Genomic DNA, 16820 nt, shown 5'->3' with positions numbered 1-16820 from the left:
ATTCTGATACAGGCAGGCCTGGTAGGTAGGGATCAAGACAGTGTGGTAGATGCAGAGCCTGGACTGGGAGACACTCATCTTGGTCACTTCATGCCCCCCACCCGCCGGCCCTCATAGTTCTTATCTATACAGTAAAGGAATTGGACTTAATAAACAGTAGGTATCCCTTCTGGATTTAATTTTTTAGTGTTCCAGATATCCTAACCTTGGAACCAGAACTGACGTCTAGACTCAGGTTTTCATTTGTAGCTTTGAACCTTGGGCAAGCCAATTTGCTTTTCTGAACTTTAGTTCTTTTATCAATAAAATAGGATGATACACTTTCCCTTACCTGGACATGTCTTCAAATACCCGAATTTAGAAGAGAATTCCCTCTTTTTTGTTGGTAGGGTCTACAAAACCAGAATTAGGACTAGTTGTTGAAGGGAGCAGATTCTATTCATTTAGGGTCATTCATTCTGTTCTATGACACTGTAGTGAATGCCCTGTTACTTGAAGGCGTATTATAGGAATCACTGATGAATTGGCTGGAAAGTAAAGCTAGATTACCCCATCCTCAAAACTTTAAAAATAGAACTACCCTACAATCCAGTAATTCCACTGCTGGGTATTTACCCAAAGAATACAAAAACATAAATTCAAAAGGATATATGCACCCCTATGTTTATAGCAGCATTATTTACGATAGCCAAATTATGGAAGCCGCCCAAGGGTCCATTGATAGGTGAACTGATAAAGAAGAAGTGTGTGTGTGTTTGTGTGTGTGTATTTGTGTGTGTGTATTTATTTTTTAATATATTTTCTATATTTATATATAGTGGAATATTATTCAGCCATAAAAAAGAATAAAATCTTGCCACTTGCCACAACATGGGTGGTGCTAGAAAGTATCATGCTAAGTGAAATAAGTCAGACAAAGACAAATACCATATGATTTCACTTGCGTGTGGCATTTAAGAAACAAAACAAATGAACAAAGGAGAAAGAAGAGAGAAACCAAGTTCTCTTAATTATAGAGAACAAACTGATGGTTACCTGAGGAGAGATGGAGGGATGGGTGAAATAGGGGTTGGGAATTAGGGAGGGCACTTGTGGTGATCACTGTGTAATGCATAGAGTTGCTCCATCACTATATTGTACACCTAGAACTAATAGAACACTGGATATTACCTATACTGGAATTAAAATTTAAAAAAAGCTAGATGACTGCAAAGGTCTCTGCCCTCTCAACTTACAAATTCCCTTTTTCAGAGCAGATAAAATGAGATGTTGATGTTTGAAAGGGTCTTTTAAATAGTAAGCTTTGATATGTATAAGAGAATACTGCAATTCTTTCCTTACACCTGATGCTTTCTGTTGTACAAACGTGGTTTTGTCATATTGATTTATTAAATTTTTACAGAACCCCGAAATGACAGTATGGAAATGACTCAGACATTGTCCCAACTCCTAAGAGTCTCCCAGTCTTATGGGCAACATGAAGGCACAAGTGGTTACAGTACAGTGTGCTAAAACTTCATGAAGCCAGGGGCTATGTCTGACTTGTTAATTGCTATATCCATGGCATCTGGCAGATAACCATTTACTGAATAAAAGGTTGGATGTATAAGAGAAAACTTCTTGATGGTAGATCTGAGTTGAGTTTGTTATCTAGGGCAAGAATTAAGGAGACATGAGGATATTCGAGACAAAGAGAAAATAAATAGCATGTGCAAAGACAAGGAGGTTCACAAGGTATGCTTTTATAGGGATCTGCAAGTAGGTTGTTATGATTGGAATGTGAAGTGTGAATGGACGAGAGGTGGGTGATGAGGAGGAATGGTGGCAGGTCAGATCATGTAGAAGTTTTATCCTTATCTTAAAGGTAATGAGAAGCTATTAAAGAATTTTAAACAGGGAAATGGTAAGTTCTAACACAATACTGAGTCACCAACAGAATACCTTAATCCATGCTTCCAGCCATAGGGATTGGTTTACTTTGAGTTATTTACATTCCTATCAATCATAAAAAATGTTCACATGTCCAGGGCCTTTGTAACATACTGAGTCCTTTCTTATTCGCTAGGTCTTTTAATCTTCACAGGAGTTGAATGAGGTGGGTTATTATCCTTGTTTTAGGGATAATAACACTGAAATAGAGATGGGATAATGGCAATAGGTATCTGGTTCCCAGTCTGCATTGCTTTCTCCTGGTTCATTCTTTCATCAAATGAAAGAGATGTAATTAAAGGAGGGAAAAAATTTGTAAGTGTTCCGATCTTTGGGAGTTTCTCCCCACTATTGAACAGTAAATTATTGAAGAAGGAGTCTAAACAAAGCTGAGCAGTGCTTTGTGGCTCAAATGTGTTTATGCTTTTACAGGAGGGACAGCTATCATTTATTGAGGTGTCAATGTATGCCAGGCACCATGCTAATAACTATTTATGGTTAGTATGGTTAGTCCTCACAGTTACCTTGTGAAGAAAGCATTATCCATTCCCATTTCACAGGTAGAAAACAGACTTTCTTGAAGACTCATAATTAGTGATGGTGGCAGAACCAGATTAGAACTAGGGTCTTCTGAGTCCTAGTCCAGGATACTTTTCACTGTGGCAGGGAACTGAGAAAGATGATGTCAGAGAGGTGTTATAAAGGAGACTACAGTAAAGCCATAGCTATGTTCGTTCAGGAGGAGGAGGAGCCCTGGGGCTCATGCCATATGGCAGAGAGGATAACACCTGCTTGGTAAAAACCTGGCTCAGTGTCTACAGTTAAAACCACTCAGGCTATCAAGGACATTTTATTCCCTAATTCATAACATTTTCCCCTGTGGTTCAGTATTCTATATTTCCTTACTAGTTTTACCTGGGGGATTATGGTTTGCATTGTGGTAGCATATCATTATTTTCCATATTGCTTTCATACAGATCATCCTACTTGATTTGTGAAATAATTGGATGGGATTGTTATTCCCATAACACAGATTAAGAAATTGAGATTCAGAGATTGAGTGACTTGCTCTCTATCCTTGAATAAATTAGTAGTAGAAACCAGTACAAAATTCCATATTCCTAAGCATTCATTTATTCATTCATACTATAAATACTTACTTAGCACCTTCTTTGTACCCAGGTGTTGGTGAAACAAAAATGAATATGCACTATCTTAGTCCTTGAGGAAAAAAATTAACATCAGACTAGAGGAATGAGGGCTGCAAGAGAGGTATGAATAATGTGTGATGGGGGTCATATTTGATAGAGTGATTTCTTCTGCCTGGTAGTGCAGGGAAGTTTTCAGAGTTGTTGGTCCTAATGATTTGTTCATTTAAAAAACATGATCTTTAAGATTCCTTCTAGCTCTAAAATTCTGTTACTTATGGCTTATTGGCTTGAGGTCTGGCTCTCAGATTCTATAGCATTTTAGTGCCTGAATTCTCATTTATAAAATGAACAGCTGTTATGTGATAGGTTCTTTGAGTGTTGGGGAATCAGAGACTGGTAAAGGTCTTTGTTCTTGATTTAACAACTGAGTGAGGAATCAGAACGTGTAAACAGGGATTCATAATATCTTGTCAGGTAAACACAAGTAATGATACCAGGCAGATAAAAGGGAAATGCTTTCTTGTCTGAGATAACATGCACAAAAACCAAGTTAAGGATCCATCATGTCAAGCCAAAGACACAGAACTGTGTGCTGGAGCTAAGCAAATCTTTTATATAGGAGATTGATACAGCTCAGGACAGGGAACAGTGGAGAAACAAACTCACACATTTTAGTCTAAACTCACGTTTTAGAAAGATTCCTCTGGAAATTGGATCAGGGTACTAGAATGAATTCATATCTGTATCTCTCTTGCTATCCCAAATTTCTTAATTTCAGAAAAGATCTATTTAAAAAAATACAAAGCAGTGGTCCAAAACAAAAACAGGACATAGATAAACCATTGTCAGAAATTCATAGAAGATACAAAGCAAAGATCAGATTGATGAGAACAGAAGAAACCACAGCTTAAAATATGTGGAAGAGAAAACTCCTGGGAAGATAAGAGTAGCTGAGAGAGTATATAATAAGAAGCAGAAAAGAGTCCTGGATCATCTTCAGGGGTAAATTATTTAAAATTCTGCATTGAGACAGCAAGGGCAGTCTTCATCTTACAGTGAGCAAAAGGTAGCAGAATTTTGATTCTAAGCTTAAGCTAGATAATTTTCTAAAGAAAGTGAACTGCCTACTTGAGAACTCGTGCTGTAGGTATAGGTGCTTGAGAGAGAAGCAGAGCAGAACCTGAGTTAACTACAGATCTCTACAACAGGTATGAAGAAGGAGAAGAGGAAGAGTAGGTCTGCAGTGGAAGAAAAGACATTAAATTTCTCCATCCCAAGAATAAATTTCTCATACTTTTGGTAACTGGAAGGAAAGGAATCTCAACCCTACATGTTCTTCTATGTCAACGTGCCCTAAAGTTGATGCCTGCAATCAACCACATACAGACTCCATAACTCACATATAGACTTCATTAGACCTCCCATTCAGAAGAGGGGACAGTGGAGAAGCAGACACAACTGCAGAAGAAGCTCATGCTACTTATATACACTAATCAATCTAGTTCTACACTTAGAAGTATGAATGGATAGCCCAGAATCCTCAAGTATTTAGATAAGCATTAAAGAGAAGGATCAGATAAAAAAAGTAAAATTGACCCCAGAGCAAATAGATAATTCAAAGAATTTTTTTTTAAAGATTTTATTTATTTATTTGACACAGAGAGAGAGAGACAGCGAGAGAGGGAACACAAGCAGGGGGAGTGGGAGAGGGAGAAGCAGGCTTCCTGCCAAGCAGGGAGCCCGACGTGGGGCTCGTTCCCAGGACCCTGGGATCATGACCTGAGCCGAAGGCAGATGCTTAACGACTGAGCCACCCAGGCGCCCCTTTAAAAATATATAATATATTTACAGTGGCTTTATGTGATGTAGCCTCCACAAAAACATAACTGCTCTTAGACCAGAGGATGAAAAAGATTTCTTAGAAATGAAAAATGTGATTAAAGAAATAAATTCGGAAGGATTAAAAAATGCATATAAGAGTGAATAATATGACACAAAATATAAAAACAGTGGGAAAATAGGGGAATAAGGGACACAGGGGTTTACTTAAGGAGATTCAAAAAGAATTAGAGAACTGGGGCACTAAAGTGGAAAAAATAATCAAAGGAATAATAGAAGAAAAATCCCTCAGTTAAAGAAAAGCATGACTCTTCAGATGAAAGGGCATACCGGTTATCAAGTCAGGTAACTGCAGAGACCCACGGATAAAGAGAAAGATCTTCAGTCCTTTCAAAGAGAATATACACCTAATGTTCCTCATTAGCAATAGTGGGCAGAAGAGCAGTATCTTCAGAGGTATGAGAAAAATTATTTAGAACCAAGAATTCTGTGCCTCATCAAACTAACATTCAAGAATGCATGAGGTCAAAATGAAGACATACGAAGATACAGATTGACCACCCACAGATAATCTCTGACAGGCTAACAAATAATGGCAGTAATTATCTGTTAGGCGAGTTGATGGTGATTAAAAATATTCCCTTAAAAATTATTTTTACCCAAGGATTAGATGAAAAAGTCAAATAGGATTAGACTGCTTGTAATTAACAGTTGTTGTCCTGGGATCTCTCTTAACCATTGTCTTGCCGATCCCTTTGCATTTCTTTGTTGGCGTTGCTGTTTTCTTTGTGTTGTGCCTTCCTCATTTTTGGTTTACTTTTGTAGTTTGGTGGAGCTCATCTTCCAGTAGCTGTGAGAAAGTAAATGGGAAATAAATATTTTAATGCCTTCCAAGTCTTGAAATGGAGCATGTCTGTTCTGCCCTCAGATTTGATTGATTCTTTGGCTGAGTCTGGAGTTCTAGATTGAAAACAATTTTCCATCAGTATTTGGAAAATATTGCACTTTTGTCATCTAGCATTCAGCATTGGCTATTGATGTCTGAAGTTATTTTATTCCTGCTTCTTTGTATCTGACCTATTTTTTTTTCACCTGAAAAGCTTGTGGCATCTTCTTTGTCACCATGGCTTTGAAATTTCATGTTTATATCCTTATATTCATGTATTTATTTTGCAAGGAGATTTGTGGACTCTTTAAACCTTGGAAATTCAAGCCTTCAGTTCTAGGAAATTTGCTTGACTTATTTCTTTGATGATTTCTTTGCTTCCTCTTTCTGGAACTCCTATTATTTAGATTTTGGACCTCCTGGGCTGATTTCTCCATTTTTCTTATATTTTCACTATTTCTCTTGCCTTGATTTTTGTTCTGCTTTTGGGAGACTTCCCAACTTCATCTTTCAATCTGTCTATTGAATTTTTTTAAAAGATTTTATTTATTTATTTTGACAGAGAGAAACACAGCACAAGAGGGAACACAGTCAGGGGGATTGGGAGAGGGAGAAGCAGGCCTGATGCAGGGCTCAGTCCAGGACCCTGGGATCATGACCTGAGCTGAAGGCAGATGCTTAACAACTGAGCCACCCAGGCGCCCCTATTGAATTTCTAATTTCTGTTTTCTATTGAATTTTTAATTTCTGTTTTCATGCTGAATTTCCAAGAGCTCTTTTATTTTCATTTTTTTTAAAAATTAGGGTATCCTATTTTTGTTTCCAGAATTGGTATCTGTGCATATCCCTGAGATGAATGATAGGCTTTTTTTTTGTTTTGTTTTCTTCTCCCTGTCTAGTTTGTTTTTTCTAGGTGTCCTTTTTCCCCATTCATTTTGGTTTCCTCCTTTTATGTTAGAGGTATGCCATGGATGGATATTTGGTAATCCTTGGGGATATGCCCATATTTATGATTGGGATACTAAAGTCCTTAATAGGATTTTAAGCTCATTGGTTGTGGCATTGAATTGTAAGTATACAGTTGTAAAATGTATGCTTTTAAAAGTAATTTAATAAATTTTTAGAGTTGTGCAGTCATTGCTATAATCTAGTATTTTGTTTGTATCGCTATAGAATAATGCAGCTTGGACCATTTGGTGAAACCTCCTGTGTTTTATCTTTAGAACTTAGGCTGGTGAGATCCAGAGAAGGATCTTCTAATCTTCTGCGTTGAGAATAAGAGTTTGACTCCTAGTATTCTAGGAGCCTAGAAAGGGAAGAAGGATGGGTGTCTCAGCATTCAGTATATTCTCTTAATTACCCTGTTTTTAATATGATACTCTTACATTTGACTGTGCCTAACATCCCTAATCCAAAAATGATGTATTTTACCTTCCAGAGACTAGACCTCCAGTTTTCTGCTAGGATGGGGAGGGCAGCCGCTCAGTGGTATAGAGTAGGGCAAGAGATTTAGGGATCTAACTGCATCTTACATAACTGTCACTGAATCTGCCTTTAGGACTCTCCCTTTCCCCTGCACTTCATCTCCAGTTTCAGAAGTATATGGTGCTACCAGTTCCTGTGCCTTTTGAGGATGCTGCTGCATAGATAAATGGATTGGTTTTTAGCTTTGAATTAAGCCTCCTTGAATCAGTTACTGCTCATCCATCATTGGCTCTTTTTTTTTTTTTTTTTTTTTTTTTTGCTGTTCTTGCCTTCTCTCCTGTTCTCCTCATTCTTTGGGGTTTAATTCCTTAAAAAGACCGTTTCTATTATGGCTCTAGTGAGATTTCAAGATGTAGATGCCTATGTTCAATTTGCCATCTTTACCAAGCATTCATTCCTGTGGACTCTTCACTTTTAACTCCTTATATTTCTACATTGTTTAAAATTTATAATGAGAACCTATTTATTTTACATATAAAGTTTTTATAAGCAGCTTTATTGAGGCATTATTTACATACCATGAAATTCACCCATACTGATTGTACAATGCAAGTTTTTTTTAAATTAAATTCAATTTAATTAACATATACTATATTTTATTAGTTTCAGGGGTAGAATTTCGTGATTCATTAGTTGCATAGAGCCCCAATGCTCATTACCTCACGTGCCCTCCTTAATGCCGGTCACCCCATCCCCCCACCCACCTCCCCTCCAGCAACCCTCAGTTTGTTTCCTATAGTTAAGAATCTCTCATGGTTTGTATCCCTTTCTGTTTTCATCTTATTTTATTTTTCCTTCCCTTCTCCTATGTTCATCTGTTTTGTTTCTTAAATTCCATGTATGAGTGAAATCATACAGTATATTTCTTTCTCTGGCTGACTTATTTCACTTAGCATAATACCCTCTAGTTCCATCTTGCTGTCGTCGCAAACAGCAAGATTTCATTCTTTTTGATGGCTGAGTAATATTCCATTGTATATGTATGCCACATCTTCTTTATCCATCCATCAGTGGACATCTGGGCTCTTTCATATTTTGGACATTGCTTCTATAAACTTTAGGGTACATGTGCCTCTTGGAATCACGATGTTTGTATACCTACATATTTATCCAAAGGATACAATGCAGTGGTTTTATTAAATGTTAGGCTTGTTCAGCCATCACCACAGTCTCCTTTTAGAGCATTCTCATCACCTTGAAAAGTTCCCTTATTTCCTTTAACAGTTCATTCAAACTCCCATGCCCAGCCCTAGAATACCACTGATCTTCTTTCTGTCTGTTCAAATTTGTCCTTCTCGACATTTTATATAAATGTTCATGCAAAGTGTGTCTAGTTTTTTGCTTAGCATAAAGTTTGCAAGTTTCATCCATGTTGTAACATGTGTCAGTACTTCATTCCTTTTTATATCCTAATATTCCATTGTATTGATATACTACATTTTTTTTTAAAGATTTTATTTATTTATTTAACAGAGAGAGACACCGCAAAAGAGGGAACACAAGCGGGGGAGTGGGAGAGGGAGAAGCAGGCTCCTGGCTGAGCAGGGAGCCCGATGTGGGGCTCAGTCCCAGGACCCGGGGATCATGACCTGAGCCGAAGGCAGACGCTTAACGACTGAGCCACCGAGGCACCCGATATACTACATTTTTAAAAAAGATTTTTAATTTATTCATTTGAGACAGAGAAAAAGCAACAGCATGAGTGGGGGTGAGGGGGCAGGTAGAGGGAGAGGGAGAAGCAGACTCCCTGCTGAGCAGGGAGCCCAGCACAGGGCTTAATCCCAGGACCCCAGGATCATGACCTGAGCCGAAGTCAGATGCTTAACCATCTGAGTCACCCAGGCACTCCTGATACACTGTTTTTAATCCATTCATCAGTTGATGGGCATTTCGGTTGTTTCTACTTTTTGGCTATAAATAATGCTCATTCATGTATGAATTTTGTGTGGCTGTATATTTTCACTTCTCTTGGGTATATACCCAGGAGTGGAATTGCTAGGTCATATGGTAGTTCTATGTTGAACCTTCTGAGGAACTGCCAGGCTGTTTTCCACCGTGGCTGCACCATTTTACACTCCTACAAGCAATTTGGAGGGTTCCAATTTCTCTGTATCTTCCCCCACATCTGTTATTCTCTGTTTTTTGATTATAGCCATTTTAGTGGACGTGAAGTGGTATCTCATTGTGGTTTTGGTCTGCATTTCTCGGTGGGTAATGATGTTGAGCGTCTTTTCATGTGTTTATTGGCCATTTGTTTATGTCTTTGTAGAAATGTCTTTCCTGTTGTTGATCTCTAATTTAATTCCATGGTGTCAAAGAATACATTTTATGTGTTTTTAATCCTTCTAAATTTATTGTGATGTATTTTGTGGCCTAGCATATGGTCTGTCCTGAAGAATGATCTATATGTGGTTAAAAAGAATGTGTCTTCTGCAGATCTTGGGTAGAATGTCCTGTATATGTCAGTCAGGTTGAATTGAATGATAGTATTGTTCAAATTTTCTGTAACTTTGCCAATTTTTATTCTAATTCTGTTAATTATTGAGATCTCTTTGAGGTCTGTTTCGGCTTTGACTTTCTGCTTGGCTCTTTTGAATCGTTAATGTGTATGCACACAGCTAAGCTTGTAAGACCAGTGAGAGTTCTCTCTTGTGTCAGCTGTGCCTTTGAGCAGCCCCAGCCAGAAATTTGTGTGCCCTATCCAGGACTACATTCTCAGGCTAGCAGATCTGAGCAGTTGGCCTCTTTTGCTAACCCCTCTGGGAGGTCATTTCCACTGAGAGCACCACTAGGCCTGGGCATTGCCCACTGCTCCAGATGAAAGTGAGCCCTCTTGGATGATGTCGTTAGAGCCTGCCTCATCCTGGAAGAACCCGCACTCTGACAGAGCTGGGGTGGGATGGACGGAAGCAGCTCTGAGCCAGAACATCAGAGGTTCCTACTGCTTTTATCCAGAGTTCAGCAGTTTTTATATCATCAGTGTTTCTTAGCAACATAAGTAGGCCTCCCAGAAGTATTGGAACACACCAAGCATGTTTGCATCTCAGGATCTTTGTACTTCTTCAACGTGCCATGAATATTCTTTTCCCAGAGAGTCCCCTGGCTTGTTCTCTCAATTCATTCAGGCCACTGCTTATATGACTTCTCATTAGAGAGCGCTTTTCCGTGACTACTCTATCTAAAGTAATATTTACCCACTCCTAACCAATTACTACTCTCGTGTGTAAATCTTATTACTACCTGGCACTTTGGTAATTAGTTTTGACTGTATTTGCTTCTAAAATGCAAGCATAGGATCAGGGACTGTATCTATTTTGTTCTTTAATATAGCCTCAGAGCCTAGAATAGAGCCTGGTACACGTGAATGAATACATGAGTTGAAGTCACTGGCTTTTTTAAAAAGAGGTTTGTGGTTATTAGACATAATGATAACTTAACCGATTCCTTGCATCTTTCTAGCTCCTTAGCACTTATTTACAAAGTGTTTTTATGCCCACATCACTTCATTTCATCCCCCATTGGCCCTTTGAGGTGGCATTATCCCCATTTTATAGATGAGAAACTTGTGGCTTAGAGTGGGACAGCTTTGCCTAAGGACATATGGGATATGTCCTTATATCTCTTGATTCTAGTAGTTGTTAATATTACCACTCAGAGCCCTCACCTGTGGAAAACAAAAGGTGTTGTAGTGGAAAGTGATGAAATCCCCTTTTCTGCAGAGTTTTAGGAAGCAAACAGACCTGTTAAACTGTGTTTACAGTATACATCGGGGAGCCCCAGGGCCACCTGATTATGAAGAGGCTGCTGAGTAACTTTGTTCCCACTTTGGGTTTCTAGTTAAATTTTGTTGGGTGGACTAGTGGGGAGAAAAGAAATTAGAGCAGAAAAATACCAAAATATGTACTTTGACAGGGAAAGACCTCTGTTGGATTTTAGAACTGGAAGTGACTTAATTAAAGTCACCCTTCAAATTATACTGCTCCTCTTCGTCCACATTCCTCAACTGTTGGAACTTGAGACCAAGAGGACAGACTAAGTGCCCATGGTCACCAAAGCTATTTGCTTACATATAGCTGGCACTGGCAGTTTTTAAGTTATGCCCTGCACCAGTGATCCTATTAGAATCTATAAGATTGCCAGTTTTCCTTTTCTTAGTATGTCAAATGTGGTAAATACCAGTCTCCCAACGGGAGTTCTTGTCTAATATTCCACTAGGTAAGTTCCCTCACTAAGCTACTGTCATTCTGACTTCTGACTTGCCTCTCTCCAGAGGCCCCCAAGGGCAGGCAGGAGGGGCGTTCACCCTCTCTCTGTCTCCCATACCAGACGATGAGCTGCTTTAGGACAAGGGCCGTCTTTTTCAGCTTTGTGCCTCTGTCAACAGTATCCATCACAGTATCTTACTGAGCACAAAATGGGTGCTCTGAAAATATCTAAAACAGTTGAATTATGCCAATATATATTAAAAGATCCCTATTGCCTCTCTGGTCCTATGCTGTAATCATTTAATCTCTGTCAGAAATCTCATGTTTTGGAGCTACTCTGGCTCTTGAATCTGTGTGGTAAACAGTAATGGTATGATATTTTTTTGAGTGGACCTGCCCTAACACCTGCTGCATTTGGCCCAGGTTTGTTATAGTTTGCGTAGAGAAATCAAGTTGCTGAGATTATGGCAGATTCAATTAGTAGTGGTGATAAGGTTCATTCTCAGACAGGGCAAAAGCTTAGTGAAATGTATAGCATCCAGTCCAGGGAGAAATTCACTGTCCTCTTGAGGCAAGGGTCTCCTGATATTCTGTATCTTCAGGTTGAGGCAAGGGTACCTGATGACATAACGGGTCCAGTAGGTTTTGGTAAGGAAAGGAAAAGGAGAGGCAAAAGCCTGTCTGGACTCCATTTACCATATTGGAAAGAAGTAAGGAATTATAATGATAAACTTTGTAAAATTCCAAACTTTTGATCGTCTTTCCACATTTTGTACTTTATTACCTGTTAAGTGTGGAGAGTGAAATTGAATGAATAAGAAAGAACTGTGAGTTTGTCTTCAGAGTTTGGACTAGGGAAGGCAAATAGAGAATTTGTAAGCTTGCTTCTCCATTCACAACTAGGCTGTTGGTAGGAGAAGGAAGCCCCCAAGGGACTGAGTGGATAGTAGAGGCTAAAAGAAGAGAGGGAAGCTGACCGAGTTCCTGGGACTGGCTACACAAAGGTGGAGAGTTTAGAGGATGATGTGGGTTTGAGGAGGGGTGTCAGGATGAGATATCTTTTGGGCATTGGTGATCCTCGTAGTTTAAGCGTCGTGTCAAGCTGGACCTGATGAAACTGGCTTTTCTCTGCTGTACAGAATGTGAAGACGGTGTCTGAGACCCCTGCAGTGCCACCAGTTTCAGAAGATGAAGATGATGATGATGATGCTACCCCACCTCCAGTGATTGCTCCACGCCCAGAGCACACAAAATCTGTGAGTCTGTGGGGGTGTGGATAGCTTTGGGATTTATTAGAGCTTGCAGGGGTGGGAGGGGTTGGTGCTGAGGCCTAGAGGTTTAATACTCTGGTAGGGGTCCTTGGATTTTGGAGCTAGTGAAATCACGGAACCACCTTGACTGAAAAGTACTTTCTGTGTGATTAAAGACAAGAAATGGTATATTTATCACTGGTTTGCAGATAGTCCTGAAGTATCCTAGATAATTGGTGTTTCTGCTAACTCAGCCCTAGTTTACTTAGCCTGTTCTCCAAAGACAGGAAGATACACAGAATTAATGTTATTTAGTGCAGGACTAACATAAATTATTCTAGTCTCCTGGGAAGCAACAAATTAGTCTGCTGCAGATCTTTTCTTCCCTGTTAAATGTGTAGCATTCTGCCTCTTAGAAAATCATTGGTGATACTGAAAGACCCAAAGGAATTTATAAATACATTAGTGCTATTAATATGCTGGACATCAGGAGTGCATTTTGATGCTGGGTATTGGCAGTGATTTTTATTTAACTTCCTCTGAGGTTTTTGCATCTCAGAATAACCACAGTCCCTCTGCCCTCACTTTGTACAGTCTGGTCCTCTTGCCTTTTACTTGATTTAGCATCACTGAACACTGACCTCTCATCAAATGATGCTATATTAGTGTTTCTTTGCTTGGGCTTTTTATATGACAAGAGCTTTATAATGGAAGAATGATCTAGGGCTTAAACTCTGTGATAATACAAAAAAAGTGCCTTTGGAGTAGAGCATTCAGGGAGGTATTCAAGCAGAAGTTGGTTGACTGACTATAGGACATGCTGTGGGGGAAATTCAAGGGGTTTAGATGATCGTTTAGGATGGGAACTTACAAACAGGATCTATGGAATCACCCTTTCTTTAGGTCACAAAGTCACCTTAACGAAAATGAGCTTCAAAATTGGGGAGTTGCCAAGATAGCTCACATTGATACGGCCTTTTTTCAGCTTGCAAGCATGTTCTTTTAAACCATGAACTTCTCAAAAATAGAGGAAATATATATGAATTGGTAGTGCTTAGTTCCTGGCAGGTATCAGAAAGACAATAAATACTGAGTGAAGAAATGAATTAATAAATTTGATCTTCATAGCATTCCTTTCTAAAAAGACATTGTTTTGCATTGTTTTATTTATTTATTTATTTTTTAAGATTTCATTTATTTGACAGAGAGAGACACAGTGAGAGAGGGAACACAAGCAGAGGGAGAAGCAGGCTTCCCGCTGAGCAGGGAGCCCCATGTGGGACTCGATCCCAGGACCCCGGGACCATGACCTGTGCCGAAGGCAGACACTTAACAACTGAGCCACCCAGATGCCCTAAAAAGACATTGTTAATTCCTAATTTATGTTGTGTATAGTGAGAACAAGGAAGGCCATTCCACCCACAGAGAATGGGCCTGGGCACAGAGGAGGAGGAACATAGATTTTGACCTAGGAGAAGGGGTGAGTTTATTGGGATTTGTTCTTCGGTGGATATTCTAACACAGACATGTGTAAGAGGCTCCCGAGTGTCCCGTGTGCTAACAAAGACTGGCCTTGCCAAATTCTTGCACCAACAATACAGGTATACACACGGTCTGTGATAGAACCGCTTCCTGTTACTCCAACTCGGGATGCGGCTACATCTCCTATTTCACCTACTGAGAATAATACCACTCCACCAGATGCTCTGACCCGGAATACTGAGAAGCAGAAGAAGAAGCCTAAAATGTCTGATGAGGAGATCTTGGAGAAATTACGTAAGCACTTTGTAGCTTTCTGAACTTTCCTTTTGTATGTGACTGAATGAGCACAAAAATGGAAAAACATTGCTAAAAAAGGATCCCGATCCTAGGCTTGGTCTATGTGGCTGGCTGGCTATGCTTGCTACCTTAGCCATATAAGGTGTGCTTCTCACCTTACCCCTGCACCCACCTCCTCTGTCTCAAGCAGCCACGATTGGATATCACGTTAGGATGGGAATTGAGGAGAGTGGATAGCATACTTCGAGGGCTAGGCATCACTCAAACTTAGGCATGGGTTATGGAGATGAAAAATAGCTTTTATCTAGTGAGTAGTCTGGAATGTTGTGTTGAAAAAGACTGAGGCCTTGCCCATACCTACTAGGAAAGATTGCTGTGATTATTGATGCTTGCCATTGACTTAGGAAAAGACTGGTCTGCCATCTTGGTTGTAGGGAAAGAGGGAAGAGAAACTAACATTTTGTGAGCCTGTACTGTGTACCAAAGGACAAGCAGGGTATTTTCTTGATTTTTTTTTTTTTTGGTTCCTTTATTGCTCATATTAACCCTGTGAAGACAGACATCATAATCTTCATTTCTTGCAGTTAAGGTATTTGAGGCTCAGGGATGCTAAATACCCTGCCCGAGATCACACAGCCAGAAAGTGACAGGGCTGGGGTCAGAGCCCAACTTGTGCTCCTGTAATTAGAGCATGCTGCCTCTTGCTCTCAGGTGGAAACTTCCATTTTGCTTTCTTTAGTGGTCAGAAGTGGGGTATATTAGAGTAGCTTCTTTCTGTGTTTCAGTAAACTGCAAGAGAATTCATATTAGAAGGAGGGACTAGATTGACCTTTGGGCTTGGAAAAATTTGATGTGACCTTTCATCTATCCTTTTGTACCTATTTGCTTCTAAGGGGATTTGATGTGACTGTTTTGGCCAAATCCACAAACTAACATTGCTCTCAAAAGCCTAGGTTTCTGGTTCTTTAGCTTAGCAGCTCTCAATTTCTTCCTGATGATTCTTGTTTGATTTTTTATAATTACACTCTTTTAAAAGTTGCCCTTGCCCAAAGCCCTTATGAAATGATGAAGTAAGAAAAGCCACTTACCTAGCCATCTGTTTACTCCTATATATAGTGTTTTTCTCTGAACCAGATTTGTTTTAAAGCAATCATACTTAGAACATAGAATTATGAAAAGCAGACTGGCCTGAGAGTTAAGGGCACTTGGGTTGAAGCCCCAGCCCTGCCACTGACTTGGGTCTTGGGCAATTTCGTCCTGTTCTCTAGGCCTCCTTTTGCTTATCTTTTAAATAGGGATGTTAATACCTCTCTTCCTTGTAAATCAGATGAGATATATGTGAAAAGTATCAACTCTTAGTAATTGGTGTTAGGGAGAGCACACTGGACTGGGACACTGAAAACCAAACTCCTAATCTTAGCTCTGACACCAGTTTGACGTGTGACCTTGGGGGGAACTTTTTTTTTCTGTGGGCCTCAGTTTCACCATTTCTAGAGTACAAGTTGTGAAACCCAACCTCCCTCACACCTCTCTATCTTTGCACTTGAATTACTGTCTGCTGTAACCTCTTCTCCGACTTTCTGGCTAACTCCTACTTACCCTATAAAAATCAGTCCAGATATCACTTCCTTTCTGAAACCTTTCCAGTCTGTATTTTATGGCCTCTTTCTGTCTTGCAACAGTTGTATTTTCATGGAACTTTATGCTTACGTTTCTGTCTCCTCCATGAGACTGAGCTTCTTGAGAGCAGGGACTATTTTAACTGTGTCTCATCTATCCCTTTATTCTTAGTATTCAACATAGGGCTTGGTACATAGTAAGTGAGCATATTAAATGATTAAGTGTTTATTGAATGAATGAATTTAAAAATGAATGAACTGTGAGTAAAAGCAGTAAGGAGATGAAACTTTTGGTTGGAACTTACAGGTAAAAGCTAAGGGCCTGCCTAGTATGGCTTTGGGCATTGGAGGTAGTTCTTTAATCCTTGCCAGCTGCAGGATTTGGGGGAATACGGGGCCTATTTTGTATCTTGATCTGGGAAAAAATGATTCACGGTCTCTGTTTCTTTCAAAGGGAGCATAGTGAGTGTGGGCGATCCTAAGAAGAAATATACGCGGTTTGAGAAGATTGGACAAGGGTTAGTAGGGGGCATTTTCTTTCCCTAGAGAAATGACTTAAAAATTGTGTATGCTGGTATATATGATTTTGCTTTTGTTTTGCCTCTCATAAACCTTGTTCTTTCTCTACCTCATCCCTCACCCATTTGAAGGTGTTATGTTAGGCTGACTTCAGGTTT

At 39.5% G+C, this 16820-nt stretch overlaps 1 protein-coding gene across 4 annotated transcripts in view; it reads left to right on the top strand.

Moving 5' to 3' along the window:
• PAK1 (p21 (RAC1) activated kinase 1) overlaps window positions 1–16820 on the top strand; it is a 149997-nt gene that overhangs the window by 105276 nt on the left and 27901 nt on the right. For all 4 annotated transcript variants that reach the window (XM_028115898.2, XM_028115897.2, XM_028115896.2 and 1 more), the window contains exons 6-8: window positions 12635–12751; window positions 14347–14521; window positions 16598–16661. In XM_028115898.2, the coding sequence (XP_027971699.1) occupies window positions 12635–12751; window positions 14347–14521; window positions 16598–16661 (356 nt within the window). The remainder of the gene's footprint in view (window positions 1–12634; window positions 12752–14346; window positions 14522–16597; window positions 16662–16820) is intronic.

The sequence above is a fragment of the Eumetopias jubatus genome, unplaced genomic scaffold, assembly GCF_037043125.1.
Source record: "Eumetopias jubatus isolate StellerSeaLion01/CBP00866 unplaced genomic scaffold, mEumJub1_p1.0 scaffold_13, whole genome shotgun sequence".
Lineage (NCBI taxonomy): Eukaryota > Metazoa > Chordata > Mammalia > Carnivora > Otariidae > Eumetopias > Eumetopias jubatus.
The sequence above is the reverse complement of the archived record's forward strand: the minus strand, read 5'-3'. Positions and strand labels throughout refer to the sequence as shown.